This window comes from Alligator sinensis, unplaced genomic scaffold (assembly GCF_000455745.1).
Source record: "Alligator sinensis unplaced genomic scaffold, ASM45574v1 scaffold1517_1, whole genome shotgun sequence".
NCBI classification, from domain to species: Eukaryota; Metazoa; Chordata; order Crocodylia; family Alligatoridae; genus Alligator; species Alligator sinensis.
Genome location: NW_005842459.1, coordinates 26,753 through 45,104, shown reverse-complemented (window position 1 = coordinate 45,104; position 18,352 = coordinate 26,753). Strand labels below are relative to the sequence as shown.

General features: G+C 48.8%; 1 protein-coding gene across 1 annotated transcript in view; it reads right to left on the bottom strand.

The window, feature by feature from the left end:
* LOC102373658 (mitotic spindle assembly checkpoint protein MAD1-like) overlaps positions 1 to 18,352 on the bottom strand; it is a 195,690-nt gene that overhangs the window by 155,503 nt on the left and 21,835 nt on the right. The window contains exon 2 of the mRNA XM_014523205.2: positions 6,947 to 7,154. Within this exon, the coding sequence (XP_014378691.1) occupies positions 6,947 to 7,112 (166 nt within the window). The 5' untranslated portion in view covers positions 7,113 to 7,154. The remainder of the gene's footprint in view (positions 1 to 6,946; positions 7,155 to 18,352) is intronic.

The window sequence follows — 18,352 nt, the reverse complement described above, 5'->3', positions numbered from 1 at the left end:
GTAGGTGCTTGAACCACCTCCGATGGCAGGCTATTCCAGACCTTGGGGGCTCGGACAGGAAAGAAATTCTTCCTTATGTCCAGCCTGAAACGGTCTTGCAGTAGTTTATAACCATTCAACCTCGTCATCCCTTGGGGCGCTCTGGTGAACAAACGTTCCCCCAGATGCTGGTGGTCACCCCTGATAAACTTATAGGTGGCCACCAGATCACCCCTGAGCCTGCGCTTTTCCAGGCTAAAGAGCCCCATAGCTCTTAGCCTGTTGTCGTAAGGTCTGTTTTCCTGACCTCTGATCATGCGCGTGGCTCTCTTCTGGACTCTCTCAAGCTTCTCCACATCCTTTTTGAATCGTGGAGCCCAAAACTGGATGCAGTACTCCAACTGTGGCCTCACCAAGGCGAGTACAAGGGGAGAATGACGTCCCGGGATTTGCTTGAGAAGCATCTACGGATGCAAGCCAGCGTTTTGGTTGCCTTACTAGCTGCAGCATTGCACTGAAGGCTCATGTTCATCTTGTAGTCAATGATGACCTCCAAGTCTCTTTCTTCCGTAGTGCTAGCCAGCGTAGCACTGCTGAGCCTATAAGGATGCTGCAGGTTTTTCCTCCCAAGGTGGAGAACCTTGCATTTTTCAGTGAGAGATCCGCATCAGAAGCATACAGCACCATAAGCACTCTCTACCCTATTAACAGGCACAACCAACTTGTCCCTGTTAGCTGGTACTGCCGCCTATCTTGAAGGGACTGGTCTGGAAGTGGCCAGATATAAAACCACTACCCAACCATATGTATGAGAGAGAAAAGGAAGAGCAAAAAATGTGGGCCAAGGAAACAAGACAAAGGTAAGGGAAGCGGACAATCAAGAGAGACTGCGAAAAAGAATAAAAGGATTGGAGTCTATGCTCCCCAAGGACACCGATTCCCTTTTGCCAACTTCTCAAAACTCTCACAATCTGTATGGCTGCTTCAGAGAGAAGAATTTGGAAAAGCACCCCAGGTGGCATCCTGACCTTGGTCCACACCTCCCTGTTTTACAATGCAGACCCCAGATGGCATTGCGAGGGAAGTGAGCCACCCAGAAAGTGAGACCCATTCTGATAATGGGGCTGCCACAGCTCTGCCCCATTAATACTCCATGACCCTGTGCGTGCAATTGTTATACTGCAGGATAAAAGACAATAAGTTGTTATAGCTCCCACTCTCCAACACTCTCCCTTGCAATAGCCGTATTACCCATTTTAATAGAGACTATTACCGCATAAATGAGAGAAAAGGACCAGTGAACTCTATGGCAAGTTGCCAAGTTGTGCTGCAGCCTCTGGTGGTTACGCTCAAAGAGATTTAAAGTCCGGCATAACCTTGATTTTTTAATAGAGTCACATTTAATGGGCTTTTGCGTCCACAGCAATAATTTCCTTATTGCCTATCCAGGAGTTGGAACCATAATCAGAAAAACGTGCTGCATTCCAGCCCAATGAAAGAATTTAATAATGGCCAATACATTATTATCAAAACCATCAACATCATTGTTCTTAATGCCTTTTCTGGTTGCTGTAATTATAAGCCTTCAAACCTTGAGTGCAATGGCTGCAGATCACACAAGCTTGCAGAACATAACAAAGATGACTGGCTAAAGGCAACCCAAATTTTTCATTTCTGCCAGTAAGCCATTCAGCGTGTATCACAGCACAAGGATTAGAATGATAGAAAATGAGGGCTGGAAGGGACCCCAGGAGGTCACATCTAGTCTAACTCCCTGCTCGAGGCAAGACCATCCCCAACCAGACCATCCCAGCCAAGGCTTTGTCTAGCTAATCTAAAAAACCTCCAAGGATGGAGATTCCACCACCTCTCTGGGTAACCTGTTCCAGTGTTTTACTACCCTCCAAGTGAGAAAGTTTTCCCTAATATCTAACCTAAACTTCCCTTGCTGCAACTTGAGCCCATTGCTCCTTGTTCTGCATCTGTCAACACTGAGAACAGTCTAGCTCCATCTTCTTTGCAACCCCTCCTTCAGGGAGTTGAAGGCTGCTATTAAATCCCCTCTTAGTCTTCTCTTCCTCTAGACTAAATAAGCCCAGTTCCCTCAGCCTCTTCTCATAAACCATGTGCCCCAGCCCCCTAACCACTTTTGTTGCCCTCTGCTGGACTCTCTCCAATTTGTCCACATCCTTTCTGTAGTGGGGGGTCCAAAACTGGACACAGTTCTCCAGATGTGGACTCACCAGTGCTGAATAGAGAGGAATAATCACTTCCCTTGACCTGCTGGCAACACCTCTACCAATGCAGCCTGGTATGCCATTAGCCTTCTTGGCAACAAGGGCACACTGCTGGCTCATGTTCAGCTTGCTGTTGACCATAACCCCCAGATCCTTTTCTGCAGAAGTGTACAATAAAACCACTTATTTGCCCACTTGCTGCACGTAGGCACAGCTGCACATGGCTTTCACTGTTTTGCTTCACCTTTACCTACCCACGGTCACTCTTTTCTTGTGTTGGGAGGAGGGATTAGTTCTCACCTTTTTCCTATCCAGTTCTGCAAGCAAGGGATTTCCCACCTCCAAAAAGCATTGCCCCTTTCTTTATAGAGACTGCAACTAGCAGCAAGAGATGCTGCTGAGTTTCTAATCCATGCTGTTCTGTACAGAATCATTTCCATGAGAGATACTGAAAAGTGATCCCTTACAATTCACGGTTAAGTGAACTGCAAAAGTTGCTCATCACACCAGCTACAGTTGATGTTAATGAAGAGTTCCTGCAGCAAGCCGCTGGTTCCCACCTTGCAGGAATGTTACCGTGGAAGGTGCATGGCAGCACTGCCACTCCTGTAGGCAGCGCGGCTGGCGAGTTAGACCTGGATCTCCTATTTCCCACATGGGGAGACATTACTATTTTTGTGATGTGCATCCATCTATGTTTTCAAGCATCCCTAGTTTTTATGCCTAGAGTGACTGGAGCATAGTGCAGATATATCCCCTGCTAGCTTGGGAACCAGTAGTAGCCAGGGGGAACATTTTTGCATGCCTGAAAACCCACCTAATAAGGATGGTTAATACTTGGACAATTAGTCTATACTATACTGCTGCAGCAAGAAATACTCAAGTGAGACAGTTTAACTAGCATGGGTAGGTCTACACTTCTCTGCAATCATAGGCTAGGCATAGACGTTCAAAAAGCTTGAGGTGGAATCAATCAAACTTACGCAGGTTTCTGTACGTGGTGTAGGTTAGTTTGGGAGTGAACACACAGTATAGGGGAGGGAGGGCAGGCAGGCTGCCTGCACTGCCCGAGGCCAGGAGGTTGGAGGTGCCCTGCATGCCTCCCAGCATGCCCTGCAAGTTCCCTGGGCTGCTGGAGGCTGCTAAGAGCAGCCCAGCATGTGGACCACCCCTGACTGGCTGCAGGGCACAGGTGAGCACACCTCTTCCCACGGTTGGCATCTGTCAAACCACAGGCAGGCAGCGGAGGCTACTGTGCTTGTCCATCCCCTGCAGATGGGTCTGCTCCATAGTGCTACGCCTGCTCATGGGGGCATGGGTCCCTGGGTGGACTCCTGCATCCCCACCCAGGGTCTCCCATGTCCCCTGCAAGTGGGCACAGATCCAGGGAGCCGGACCAAGCTGCAAGACATAGTGGAGCTCCCCTACCCCATCGCCCTCCTCCTCTGTAGCATCAGTCACAGGCATCTGCAGCTGGGTCTGCTCCATGGCACTGCACCTGCTCGTGGAGGCTCATGGGTCCCTGGGTGGGCTCCCACACCCCGACCTGGGAACCCCCATGCCCCCCACAAGTGGGTGCAGGCCAGGGAGCCTGACCAAGTTGCAGGGCCCCTTCTCCCTCTCCATTGTCAGCCACTGTGCTGACTCTGCTCTGTAAGAGCCCAGGGGCAAGGCCAGCTGGGCACTCAGCCAGAGTAGCTGATCATGGGCCAATGCTAGCACACCTACCTGCAAGGTGGGGGGGGGGGGGGAGCCTCAAAGGCACCTGGGATGCCAGCAGACAGTGACTTAACATGATTTGATAAGGAATCTGGTACCGAAGTTCAATGCACCAAACTAACCTAATTCGAATACGATTGAGTGCACATTGATCTAGGACTCTCTCTGACCAGGTTCTGCTATTTTTACACCTGACTAGACCCGAACTTCTGTACAGTTATGGGTTTGGTTCCATTTCCAATCACTTACTCTGGATTATGTGTAAAGTCTGTACCTAGCCATAATGAATGTCCCAGAGACGCACCCAATGACACGGTGCAACTAACCCCCCTCAGTGGTAAATAATATAATTGGACTGTTTGCACTAATATCCTAGCAGTATAGGCCCCAAGCATTCAGCACATCCATATATTCAACCAGTTGAATGACCCTCCCTGCAGGACTACATCGTTGAAAACAACCATGGTTCTGCAGCAGAGGGAAGGGGTTGAGTTGTTTGCTGCAATACTGTCAATAGGGTCTGTGCATGGCAGGGATTCACTCAAGTTCAGGAAGCAGTGGAAGAAGAAGTTCCTATCTGACTGCATGCAAACTAACAGTGCGACTTGGTCAGAGAGACCGTCCAGACACAGGTCCCCTCGGTATTGTTTTTCCATTTTGTTTACACGAGCCATTTTCATATGCGCTTAGAGACACTTGGAGCCTGCCAAAGTCCCTCTGTGACTGTGATAAATGATTGCTAGAGAACGCAGCCAAAGCACACGCAACCCCAGCTAGATGCTGCCACCAATGTTCTCCTTTCCTTACAAGATTGTGAACAAAAGCCAGAATGATGTAGCAGAGGGCTAAGGGGAGAAGGGACACAAGCACACTGCATCTGACAAGCTGAAAGCATGCTGAACCCCAGACAGCTGTTTGTTTTTCTGTCTGAATCCTCAAAAGGGGAAAAAAAAACAGCTTAAAAGCGCATCCCCACGTAAGCTATGACAAACTTAGTAACACACTGGCATGGAAAATGCTTGATGGGAAGCAAAGGACAAACCAAATGAGTAGAATCAGGATGGAAATTATGAGTAAAAAACCCCAGAGGGCATATATGGGAAATATAATACCTCGGTTGCAATGGTCCAATTACTATAGATCAGTGGGGGACCAACCTTTCTGGCAGGTGTGTCACAAATCAAGCCCATGTCCTCTCCAAGTGACACCCCAATCCCCCTTCCCCTGCCTGCTCTGTTGCTCTGCTTTCAGCTCCCTGCCCTGTGCTCCCTGTCTGATCTGCTACTCTGCTTTTGGCTCCTTGCCCTACCTGCCACTGTGCTGTCTTCCCTCTCCCGGATCTGCTGCATGCCGCACACAGGCTGCCTGGGCCAGCTGTAGCGTGTGTGCTGCAGGTTAGCTTTCCCTGCAGTCACAGAGACACAAAGACGGCCTCACCTCTGCGTCTTCTCTGCCACTGTCTAGGATGCTCCCCACTGGGTTTGAGGAGCACTGACACACACATATATACCTGCAACATTTGACACACTAAACTATGCAGCAGCACAATGTGAGATGGGGCAATAAACAGCCAGGTTTACTGTAGCTTAACAGCTATGAAATTCAGATTCAAATTGCAGTAAATGCTATCCTTGAGAAGCCCAACTGCTCCACTGGGATCTTAAGTTGGAAGCACCAGTGAGCAGCGTTTGTCTTCCTTAAGTGTTTGGAAAGTATCTAGCAATTTGGGGTGCTACTGAAAAACAAAACCAAATGCCTCTAGGGAGAGAGACTCTCTGCATCTTTAAGGTCCAGTGGCATCTTATCCCTTCCTTCCCCAAAGAGGGAGGTTTCACTCCGCAACCTCAAGTGTGCTATATAGATTTTCTGTTGTAATTTTCATTTGTATAAACAGCAGTATCCACTATAATGCGTGAAGGCAAATGCTTTCTTTTCGGTAATAAACACTGTTGGTTGATATAATGAAAAACAAGCAAGCTAGTTGCAAAATACTTCCGTGCTGAAAGCATCTCATCACAAGATTTCTTTCACCCAAGGCTGAGACACTGCTTGAGTCTCAAATCTCTGGTGTATACAGCCTGCGAGAAAAATGCTACCATCTTGGCCACCCACCTTGTAGTGCACCGCCATCTGCAGGTACCAGCACTACCACAGGTTAGCTCCTCACCGCCCTGCCTGCCTTTTGTGCAGATTCTTTTATTTGTCTGTTCAGCTACAGCAGAGATGCTTTGAGGGCAAGCATGTGTGGGCCTCAGTTACAACAATAAGCTCTCTTGGGTTCTGCAGTGTGAATAAACTCTGCCTGGCCACCACTCGTCGTTCTAGATGACAGGTCACGCTACTGATATTGTTACCTTGATTTACAGAGTTAGTGTGTGTATGGGAGGCGCTGACCTCATGGTTATTGTACTAAAAGGTCTCATTCATGTATGTGAATAGAAGACAGGCTCTGTATTGTGGGAGAGACTCTGATTTTGCGAGCTGCTTTTAAACCTAGTGAAAGATGTACTCTATTTTCACGGCATATTGAATTTAGCTGTGATTAATGGGGCCCATATACACTGATAAACAATATTAATTTGTTTTAAGCCAGGTCTGAAAAGATTTCCACCACTTGTTTCCCCACAGCAGGGAGAGTTATTTTCTGCTGTCCACAAGACCTCAAGGGCTCAGCCCAGCCCTGAAAAGAGGGAGATATTTCCTCTCTGCCCACTGTCGGCACTGTCCAGGCAAGGTCACTTTGTCCATGCTTCATTCATCATGTGCAAGTACCAAGTATTATTATTATTTATCCTTACCAGACATCCTCTTCATCAAACCATCACAGTGCTGCTACCCCACGCTCACTTCCTTTGGTGCCTTCCAATCCTTATTCGTATCTGCCCACCCCAGCCACCAAATGATGTGCAGGGTCCCCAGTTAACTTGGCTGGGGGTATTATCAGTTTGAACGGCAACACTGTGACGACAAAGGGGAAAGAGACTCTTCGTGACTAGAAACCAGAAATGCACCTGCAATTTCTTGCGGCGAATGCAAGCTTCCAACCCCCTCAGGGTTATCAGAGATGGAGCCTCCTCCTTCCAGCACCCTGACCAGCTCCCTCAGCCTCTCACACTCCTCCTGGAGTTGTTGCTGCTCTTCTTTCCGCTGCTGCTTGGCCAGGCTTGCTGGGTTCATACTGAAGTGAAGGACTTTGGTTTTACTGGGGTCGTAGTCACCCTGCAAAAACACAAAGAAAATAAGTACAGCGTGGACCTATGAAATGCTCCATGCACCATCCATCCACTACACGGAGGGAGAAAGCATAAAAAAACAACACACACGTGGAAGCTACATGCTTAAGCAGTGGTAATGTTTCAATTCTGAGAATGAAAAGCAGCCAAAGCAGGGGCTGCTTTTCTTCCCTAAAAGCAACAGATGTGCCCCCTGGGTGACACCTCTATTGTTAAATTTAACTCCAGGAATGAAGTTTTATGGTTCATTTTTAAATCCCCTGATAGCAGGAGATTATAATGAACATGCCGAGGCAGCCTTACACTACAGCAGGACACAGAGCACTAGCCTAATTTATTACAAGTACAATTCTACGATGTCCACAGGAGTCCAGCGCAGGAATCATTATCAAGTTTTATCAGCCTGTCCCAAGGAAGCGAAGAGACGTTTCATTTTATACTTCTCTTACAGGTGAATTATATTTATAGTAGTTTAACTGGTAGGCCAAACTCTAAAACAAGAGATTAATATCCTTTCAGCAGGGAAAGGATTTCAACAAGGAAAATATTGATATTGTGGTTTCAAAGGCACAGTCTTCACATGCACTGGAGAGTCTCAAAACCTTAAAAAAAAAAAAAAAAAAAATCAACATCTCTGCTCATCCTGATTTCCAGTACACCTTGGCCAGGTGAAACCTAAAGTGATTTTGCAAATGTTAATTAACCCTCAACACCAGCATTATTATTCCAATGTCATTTCTTACTTAGCATTAAATGTGTGTTAATTTTTTTAACATTTCACGGACTGGCAAACTGAGGCTCAGAGAGGCTGGGTCAACAGGTTTTTGATTAAGCTAGAAAGGGAACCCAGGAGACCTGCTTCTCAATTAAATATCTAATCACCAAACCCATTCCCTACTATGGATCCCTTTATTTATGGGTTTTTTGACCTATGCTGTGTTAGCAGGAAACAGAGGTGGCTACTGCATGCTTTATTTACAGGCAAAAGGCCATTACAGGACAACAGCAGGTAAAAGGACCATTTAACCCAACACCATGCTGCCTGATACCTCTCTGACACCTCTGCTATTTATATTCCATCTTTGATCTCACATCCACTCCCCTAGGAAAAACCATCAAGCAAAAGGCAATGTCCTGCCCCCATTCTCTTCCGGGAGACGAATTTCAGTGAAAAAACCAGAAACGTAAAAATGTAATATCCTGGGGCTGTTTCAGAGCCCTCCAGTGGCTCAGACCACTACTCGGTTTCCTTGTTTTAACAAGACCGACTCCCCAGGGATGTGTAAGTGCCCACGTTCAGCACCACTGCTCGGGGGGCAGGTGCTCTCCCCACCTCGGAAGGGAAAGGACCGGCAGCTCCAACTATTCTGTTCGGCAGCTCCCCTCCCCTTCCAGAAACCAGCCTGCAGCGTCCCTTTTAGTGTCCAGACACAACACCACCCAGGTAGCTGGCTCTGCAAGAGGATGAGATGCACCCAATGCAGCAAGTTGCCCAGGAAGCTGGCAAGGGAAGAAGCTGTTCAGAGTGGAGGGGAGGAAGAGAGTGAAGAGGAAAAGTATTTCAAGTCAGGCAAGGCTTTGGGGATGAATGCTGATCAATGCTAGGTTATTCCCAACCCCCACACATTGCTCAGAGGAGGAAAGAGCCTGTAACACTCTACACAATGCACACACACATGGCCCTCCACCAGCTGGAAGTCCAGAACGCCAACTGTGACAATCTGGGGAAGCAGCCTGTGCACAACTTGCACGGCCTGGTTTCTGCTGGGAAACTGTTGCATTGTGTAATGCACTGAGGCATGGGGAATACACAGACAGCACTGTCCAGGGAGAACAGAGTTGTGCTCAGAGTTGTCACGCGAGCGCCTTCAAACAACAGGAATGCTAAGGAGGATGCTCTTGTTGTACAGTGAGCATAACCCAGTCTATCACCTTGGGAGAAGAATTGGGGCAGAGGAACAAAAGCTCAATGAATGGGAAGATAGTGGTGGGACCAAAGAACCTCATGTGACTCAAAGTAGGACAGGCAGCTTTGGGGCAGGAGAGAGAGGACTGTGCTTTCATGGCTGGGGATCTGCTTATGCTCCAAAACCAGCCAAGGAGCCACAGATGATGCCGATAAACCCAACAAACTCTTCAGTGTTGTGAGGAAACCGAGGCAAAAGAAACACACGTGAGCATCGTTATTTTGTCAAGAACTGTGCACTACTTGTCCTATTTAGGTAAAGGGTAAGTTGTTTTACATCCTATGCAAAGTATGTTTGTGTTGTGTGCTGCATCACTCACATAGGCTGAGAGTTCAACCTTAAACCCATCAAGTCTCATCGTGGGCAGTCCTGGGAGAGGACTGATGAGCCAGGGTGGGGGTTAGTGTTAGCTCTGACAACGTCAAGCACTGGGCTTCACAGTCCTCTTCCTGTGCAGGAGTAGCAGACACTGAGCCAATAGATGCCAACAAAAGTAACATCACAGCAGCCTGTTTCAGGCTGCAGGAAGCTTAGCAGCACAAAAGGCCAGTGGGCTGCAACCCATCACAACAGCCTAGGGAGTGTGCAGCAAAATAAACTGGAACAGGGCTGCCGCACCAGCTCATTAGACATTTCCTGGCGAGCAAACCACACACTGGTATCTAAAGCCGTGGACTGGTCCTCATACAGCCGCCCAGCTGGGATTGTATGCTGTCTTTGGGTAAAGGACTCTCCCTGCCCTCGCCCGGTACAAAGGCAGGCTACCAAGCAGGGGCGGGGGCTCTGTCTCTCCCATGCTCCTAGTCTCTCAGCTCGCTAGGCTTCCTTTTCACAGGAAGAAGGTTCAAAAGCACAGTTAACAACCGTGTTTAGGTGGCCTGGTGATAAGGAGCGCTTAAAGCTCGAGTCGCTGGTACTCCTTTGCCCCATACGTTGTCACTCCGTGGCTGTGCTTAGGCAATACAAGGTGTGATTCTTGTTCTGCTTCTTGGGGCTAGCTCCTTGCTAGGAGGGTTTGGGGGCGTAGGGATCCTGGAGCACTATATCGATAAAACCCTTGTGCTGCGGGTGCGGTCATAGATTCATAGATGTTAGGGTCGGAAGGGACCTCAATAGATCATCGAGTCCGACCCCCTGCATAGGCAGGAAAATATGACAAAACATAAAGAAGGAAAAGTAATTACGGATCAAACAGCATCCTTTGCCTAGCCATGGCAGGTTTTGCAACTCCAAATCTACATCAAAATTATAACTGCCTAAATAATCAGACTGCTACAAGTCTTCTTTCATTTAAAAGAAAAATGGAAGGAAATTCAGTGACAACTTGGTTACTACAGAGTTAAAGTTGCCCGCTGGCATCAAACCTCTGGCAAAATGTTGAGTTTGGCAAAGCTCAAACTTCATACCAATACAGTAAAACCATTCCCTGAGTGGAATAAGCTGTACCGGGGAAGTGTCGTTTTGCTTATATAACTGTGTCTGTGCTGGGGGCTTTTGCCGGCACAGTTGTGTCAGTCGGGGATCACACCCCCTGACTGACATAACTGTGCTACCAGAAGTCCATAGCGTAGACACAGCCTATGATTTTATGCAGTCCCGATAAGTGCAGAAGCTGAGCGACTTAACCCGGGCTCTCATACATAATGGGCAGATACTGGATATTGCACTGAATTTCAGTATGAGAGGAAAATGGTACAAAGCTGGAGAATACTGACACCTTCCCTACTGAGATCACTTTGACCCACTCGTCACTGGCTCGTTCACTCCAATTTCTTGTGGCAATATGCTCCAGCTTTTCTACAGGGCGCTGCCATAAAACTGCAGGACTGACTCCTATCTCTCTCCCAGCCTATTATATTCTTCCTTTCTACACCACCACCCCACCTTGCTAGAGCAAGCTCTGAAAAGGAGCACAGACAAGGCAATACCAGGATACACTCCCAGGCTTGGGGCCCACCAGCAAGCCTGAGCATTGGAGGATTTCTTAGTCTGATGCTACACCCCATTTACAGACAGGCAAACAACTTAGAAACCCACTGTGATATGAAGACGGTATCTTTACCCCTTGACAGAATCCATGTAAAAATATGTAGATTCCACTGTAGTCATACCCTGAAAGTGGGATTGGGTCTGCATTCTGCTAGAGGCTATACCATAGGAGATAAATCTCTTCCCTAAACAGTTTATAAACTACATAGACAAGACAGACTAGAACAGGTAGAGAAACAAAAGCACAGGCTGATGAGCCCAAAGTCTCATGGCAGGGAATGCAGGTCTCCTGAGTCTAACCACCAAACCACATTTCCTCTCTGAAAATGAATGATGTATAAGCCCCCTATACAGTACCACTTGGGGGCATGCAACGTTACAAGGGTTTCAGATAAATGGGGAGCACAGTGTACAATGGAGATGATGCATCTGGAAAGGCATCGCAGCTTTGGAAAACTGGCGTGTGCGCATTAGCCAGCAAAAAATGCTGCCATGACTTTACCTTGATTTTTTTTCTAAACTTCAGAAGGCCAGAAGTAAACTGAGCTGGCTTTAGGTACAGACCCACGTGATTACCAGTGATGCTGGACTGCAAGGAAGCATCAACAGTCCAGTACTGCTTAGGGGAAAACTGAGCCCTCATGCTGGTGAGAAGGCACACGATCTTCTCCTGGATCGTTGCAGATCTACAGTATGCACAATCCCCTCAGGCAATGCATCATCCTTGTTACTAAACCATGGATTTTTTTTTTTTTAATTCAGAAAAGGGGGATTCAACAACATGTGCTTATGTGTTTGTTAAGACTGCATGAATGGCAAACCGCGAGACTGCATGAATGTTTCTTCAAACAAGAACCCAGAATCCCAAGCAGCTGCTCAGGATGTTACTTCAATTCTGCACCTTAGTAAAGTAAGAGGCATCTCCTCCCCAGCAGCGAAAGTGCTGCAGTTTGATGTGAAGCATGTTTCGTGGCCTTCACAAAACTGTAAGACGCCTGTTTTTAAGGGATGGCAACCTGGGCCTTACACGTGCAGAAGCAACTGGCCCTTCCCAAATTCCAAGCATCCGTTACATGAAAACATGAGATGGTTTTGGGCAGAGATCCTACATGAGACCGAGACCAGCTGAGTGCTGGAAGGACAACGGAAAGAGGATTCGCCACTTCACCTGGCAATTGCACTCGCAAACTGTCTGGTTCCTTTCAACAGTAATTCACAACCAGAGCCTCTCACACTGGGGATCTATATTGTAGATTTCTAATTAGCACAATACACTTGTGTGTCAGGGACAATGTGCTGGCTGATAATTCCCCAGCAAAGGAAATAACTTTAGAAACTAGTCACTGTAAAGACACACGCAGGCTCTACCTCCAAGGAATAATGTTGAACTGGTAACTCGGATGTGACAGAACAACACACTCAGAACCTCAGTACGGAGGAGTGATGAATGACTTGATTGATTGCAGCCAGGTGTGGCTGACACTTGAGCAGTACAGTGAATTATTCATTTGTGGAAAGTAAGACGCTAACTAGTTGATTTGGTGCTTAGAGCAGCAAAACCAGATCCATGCTAGGACAAAAGGACTTCCTGCCTCCAGGGGGGCTCGGATTTGTAAACATTTCCCTACTGAAAATGGATCGCTACCTTCTCCATTTCCACCAAACTGGAACGGCTCGGCTATGCTAGCCATGATGGTGCCCAAGATATTTCATAAAGATGATTGACTGAGTCACAAGGTGCCATGCTCTGTGACATTAAATAGTGTGTTGCTTTGATCCAGATGTGGTCTATGTGATTTAGTCTAGTGCAATGGCGACTCCTATAGAGTTCTCTTACTACACAGCAGGGCAGACCCTACAAAGAGAGGCTACGGGACCTGAACCTGTTCAGCCTTCTTGTGAAGGCTGAACAGGTTCAGCCTTCAGCTGGTGGCTGTCTATAAACTCACCGGGGGGGGACCAGCAGGGTTTGGGAGAGACCCTGTTCCCCTAGCGCCACCCAGGACAACAAGGAATAACGGCCACAAATTGTTAGAGAGTAGGTTTAGACTAGACATCCAAAGGCACTACTGCACAGTCAGGGCAGCTAGGATCTGGAACCAACTTCCAAGGGAAGTGGTGCTGGCTCCTACCCTGGGGGGCTTGAAGAGGAGGCTTGACGTCTACCTGGCTGGGGTCATTTGAGCCCGGTTTTCTCTCCTGCCCAGGGCAGGGGGTTCGACTTGATGATCTACAAGGTCCCTTCCAACCCTATTTCTATGAATCTATACGGTGAGAGGCTGCAAATTGCCAAAAAGCTTCTCACCTGATCCCATGTAAACGCCTGAAGTAACAGTCATGAAAACCACAGTGAAAAGCTCGACCTCCTGAAATGTCACAAGCACATACTTGCAGGAATGGCGAGCTGCTCAAGTGAGGTACTGACTTGCAACAGTCTTCCTGGGAAAGGATCTGGGGAGAGTCAAGTTCATGGTCCGAGACTTGGGTTCTGTAAATTCGGACCAGACTCCATTACTCTTTACCCAATTAAACAGCCTAGAGGAAAACTGGACCCCAAGAAAACCATTATGCTGAGGTCGTGTGACATTTTGAAAGACCTCCACTCCTGACAGCTGTGTGCAGTAAGTCTGCCCATTTGAATCCCAGAGTGAAGACGCACATTCTTTTTTTTTTCCTTTATGATGGAAAATGTCAGCATCGCCCAATGATGAACTTGTGATCGAGGGCAAGAATTGTTTAACCTCTAACCCCCACAAATCTTTCTACAGAAGAACCCGGGTGAAGGAGAGGTCGCGGAGACAGCACTTTGAACAACGAAAGCCTGTTCTGACATCTCTGCCCGCGTTCAGGAGCTGCAGAATCCTGATTCTGCATAAGGCCTTTCTCCTACAGTCATAAAAGCTTACTCCAGAGGATATCTAGTCGCAGATTATTTTCAGGGGTGAACAGGTGAGAATGAAGTACTTAAAACTGTGCAGCCTGCTTTCAATGAAGCACTCAATGCCGAACACAAGCATTTAATCCTACATGTATGCTGCTGATATTCTCAGTCCCTGGGAAGAGAGGAGAGCTAGCAAAGGAAACGCTCTCAACTACTGTGAATAAGTCTGTCCAGCAATATTAATGAAACAAAAATTCAGAAGGCTCAAATGCCCCCGCAAGGTTCGTATGGCTTGAAGGAACAAAGGCAAACATCGGCAGGGAATTTTAACAAACCATTTGCTTCTTTTTATATATCGTAATGATGTTCCCTTGCACTGAAAAGAAAAACAGGTTGACGCCCACAGATGAGCCTTATAGGCACTTATCACAAATGTATCCTCCACGCTTCTTACACCATTGATGTCAATAAAACTAAGAGAGATTAGACTGTCTGGACAATACAATGGATTTTGGTTGAACATATGGCCAGAGGAGTTTAATCTCCGTTAGCTTGCAGTGAAACATATGGTGGTATCCCCAGCTGAGAGGGGGCTCTGAATCATAAGCTCTTCAGTGAAGGAACCATCTCATCCTTTGTGTGGACACTAGCGCACCACCAGTGTTCCCAAAATGCAAACGGCATCCAGCTCCCCTCCCTCACAATTGAAGGTGTTTGTTCACACACTGATTTCTTAATAGAAAAACCCACAAGACTTCTGGAACTGGCTACGTCATGCACTCGACAGGCACTATCAATGGTACCTAACCAGGAGTCAGGACAACACAAATCTAACGCAACCTAGCAAATTCTGCCAGTTGTAAAGGGAAGGCCGCCTCAGCAGAAAACCCTGCATAAACTCTCGTAGTGGGGTGGATGTGGAAGAAAACTCCAAGGAGAGATCTGGAGGATAAGGCGGAGGTTGGATGGTCTCTTGAAAGAGGGAGGTGGAGAGTGCTCAAGGGTCTTTTCTGCTTCACAGAATTGTCATGCTTCCAGGTGGTGGCTTTTTACATGACATAATATGGCCAAGCGCCCCCAGACTGCCTCTGAATTCCTGAGAGTTTTAAGCCTCCGGGCTCTTTTGAATGGGGGCTAAGCACCACCTTCAACCTTGGGGCCTCTAGACACATCCTAGGTTGCAGACCCTCTGCCTAGCACCTTCTCAGAGCTGGACTTCAGAGTCCACCTACCTGTCCCCAAGCTCCATTCCCCTTTGCTGGAAAGAAGGTGTAGCTTAAACACCTTTCCCCAGAATCTCAGGTTTCTGGTTTTCCATTCAGCTCGTCCAGAAAATTACGCAATTGTGAGCAAACAGACGCACAAGTACAGCCAGGCTTTGCACGGTTTCTAAACATCATCTCAAGTAGAATCTATTAACTGTGAATAGATGTATTCACCAGCTTGTCACAGTTGCCACTGCAGTCGATAATCCGGTATGCTTGCATCGTATCCAGTTAGCCGGTCCTTAACCTTCTGCGGGAGCAGGCTGGTGTCTGCCTGCGATTACTCCCAGCACTGTCTGTGCTTAACTTTCTGTTGCGAGTGAAAAAGAGAAGATCTATCCCCGACTAAATATTCACACATGGCAGCCACCAAACGAAGCATAAGTCATCCCTAGAAAATGTCATTTTAATGGAATTTCTGTTTCTTGGATTTGCTCTTTTTTGTTTCTTTGCTCGGGCTTGTTAAAGTGATTAGAGCAAAACCCAAACTAAACAGCATCCAAAAGAGCTCCCCCCGGACCCAATGTACAAAAGCGCAACACGCTGACTGAAGCCCGGCTCCCTCTGTTACAGAAGATAACCACACCAATGGATCTTTAAAGCCCTTGGAACAGGAACTGTATTCAGAAAAAAATGGATTGCAAAGATGAGACAAAGCAAACTAACAAATAACCAACAAACACCACCTGCTCCTCGCAGCCCTGCCAGAAACACACAGACGCAGAATCAGAAGCAGCTGAAAAAAAAGGATGCTGGAATGTCATGAAGGGGTTCACTGTTCGTGGCACATTTCGTGCCTACTCCTCTCTCCTCCCCAGATTTGGCTCTTGGATACATGACCTCTGCAGAGCGCGGGCAGATTTCACTGAGGTCATTTTCGGTCCTGCCTCGCCCCTTCTCCATCCTGGGTTCAAATCCTGCTACATCTTCTGCAACAACATGAACAACGGAACACGATGCTTCTCCTTCCTTACCACAGCCTCTTCTTCCTCCAAGGCCTCCTAACACCTGGACTGCCCCGTTCTAGTCCTTAAACACCAAAGGTGCAAAAATGATCACTGTGGCCACGTCCAGATGAGGGAGCACATGCCTGTTGTGACATCTCAAAGCAGCTTGAGACGCTGCAGGAGGCGTGTTAGGAATGAAAAAATGTTCCCCGTGCTGCATATTTGCAGTGTGGACTCTAAGTCTGATACAGGGAAATCCCGGTATCAGAAAAAAATATGGCAGAAAAAAGCAGAGGAGGGCGTGCTCCTGGAGTGTGCCCTAAAGCAACCAGAGGCTGGGTCCTCCAGAGAGATGCTCTAGCACCGAGCCAGAGAGTCTCTATGCTTGTCGCATGCCCCTGCAGCTCCAGCACACTGCTTCAGCTTGCTGGAGGGAATAGGAGTGGAGCAAGGCTGCAGTGCTGACCCAGACCCAGGCTTTGTCCCAGGTAAGCAGGGACACGGGGGGTGGGAGGGACTGAGGATGAGGCACTGCAGGTTGGGGGGGACTGTGTGGGGGTGTTGGGTTTGTGGGTGGGTTGTGGGGGGACTGTGTGGGAGGGGTGGGTCCCCCACTTGCCCCCTGCATAGCACACAGACCCCCCTAGAGCAGCAGCGGGCTGTCGGGGCACTCATGGCCTGCTACCAGCAGAGACCCCGGCAGCGCGTGGTGCCACCTGAGACCCAAGGGCTCCATGCGAGACATGGAGCCCGCCCAGCCCCCTGGCATGCACCTTCAGACAGGACCAAGCCAGCTCTTGCTGCCACCTGGGACTCCCAGCACCACAGAGGCAGGAGGTGCAAGCCATCAGGCTGGGCCGGCTCCTGCCTCTACGTGCCCCATGCACCAGTGGGCCAGGCCAGGTCTGTGCTCCACATGGAGCCCCTGGGCCTCAGGTGGTGCCGTGTGCTGCTGGGGGTCTCTGCCAGCAGCAGGCCATGAGCGCCCTATGGCCCGCTGCTGCTGCAGGGTAGGGGGAAGTGGGCAGTGCACCATGTGGGGATCCAACCCTCCCACACAGTCCTCCCCACCCCCACACAGTTCCCCCACACCCACAAACCAAACCCCCATCCACAACCCACCCACAAACCCCACACCCTGCAAAGGCCTGCACAAACCCCACACTTTCCCCATAAACCTTACCCCCATGAACCCTACACCCACCCACAAACGTCTTCCCAAAAACCCCACACCCACCCCGCTACACATCTCACACCTTGTGTGGCCAGCCACCAGATGGGACAGGACCTGCTGGCAGGAGCCATGGCTGCAGGGGCAACTGATACACTGCAACCCTGGCCCATGCCCACATCGGTGCTGGGACATTCAGCGGGGAGGGGTGGAGGTGGCAGCAGGTGTGTGCGTTAGAGAGAGAGAGAGAGAGATGAGGGTCGGGGATGGAACAGTGCTCTGGGTAGGAGAGGCCACCAGAGGTAGGCTTAGAGCCCCCCTGCCTCCCTAGAGCAGCCTGCACAGGGGGAAGCCAGCCTGGAAGGGAAGGGACTTGCACAGCCCTGTCCCTGGGCCCCAGTCAAGGGCTTCCCAGGAACAGCTGGGGGATCACTGGGGCCTGGGCACAGGTGCAGGGAGTAGAACAGTAAGGGCTGGCACTGCTCAGAGCCACAAAGCAGTGGGTGGTGCAGCTGCAGCTGGACTCATGTCCTGGTGCTGGGACAGAGCTGCGGCCAGGAGGGAGCTAGTGCGGGGCAGGTAGGGGCTGCAAGTCAGGGGTGAGGGGCACTGGCAGGGCTGCGGGTAGGGAGTGAGAGGCAAAGGCATGGCCCGGCACTGGCATCCCAGTGCTGCTCAGAGCCCCACATCTTGGTGAGTGAAGGGGGCAGAGGCAGCTCTGATTTTTCCATGGAAAAAAAACAAAACAAAAGCAACTGCCAAAGTGTATAGATATTTAGAATTAATTTTATTATGACGACAGAGGTAATGGTAGGCTTCCAAATTGCTTTAAAATGCTAAATTTATCAATAAAACATTGCCCAACCGATTTCTCTCTATATAGTGGCGTTTCATTTTAGGTCACAGAAGAACCCAGATTTTTGGTATTTTAATGAGAGAATTGGGGGGGGGGGGGGGGGGGTTA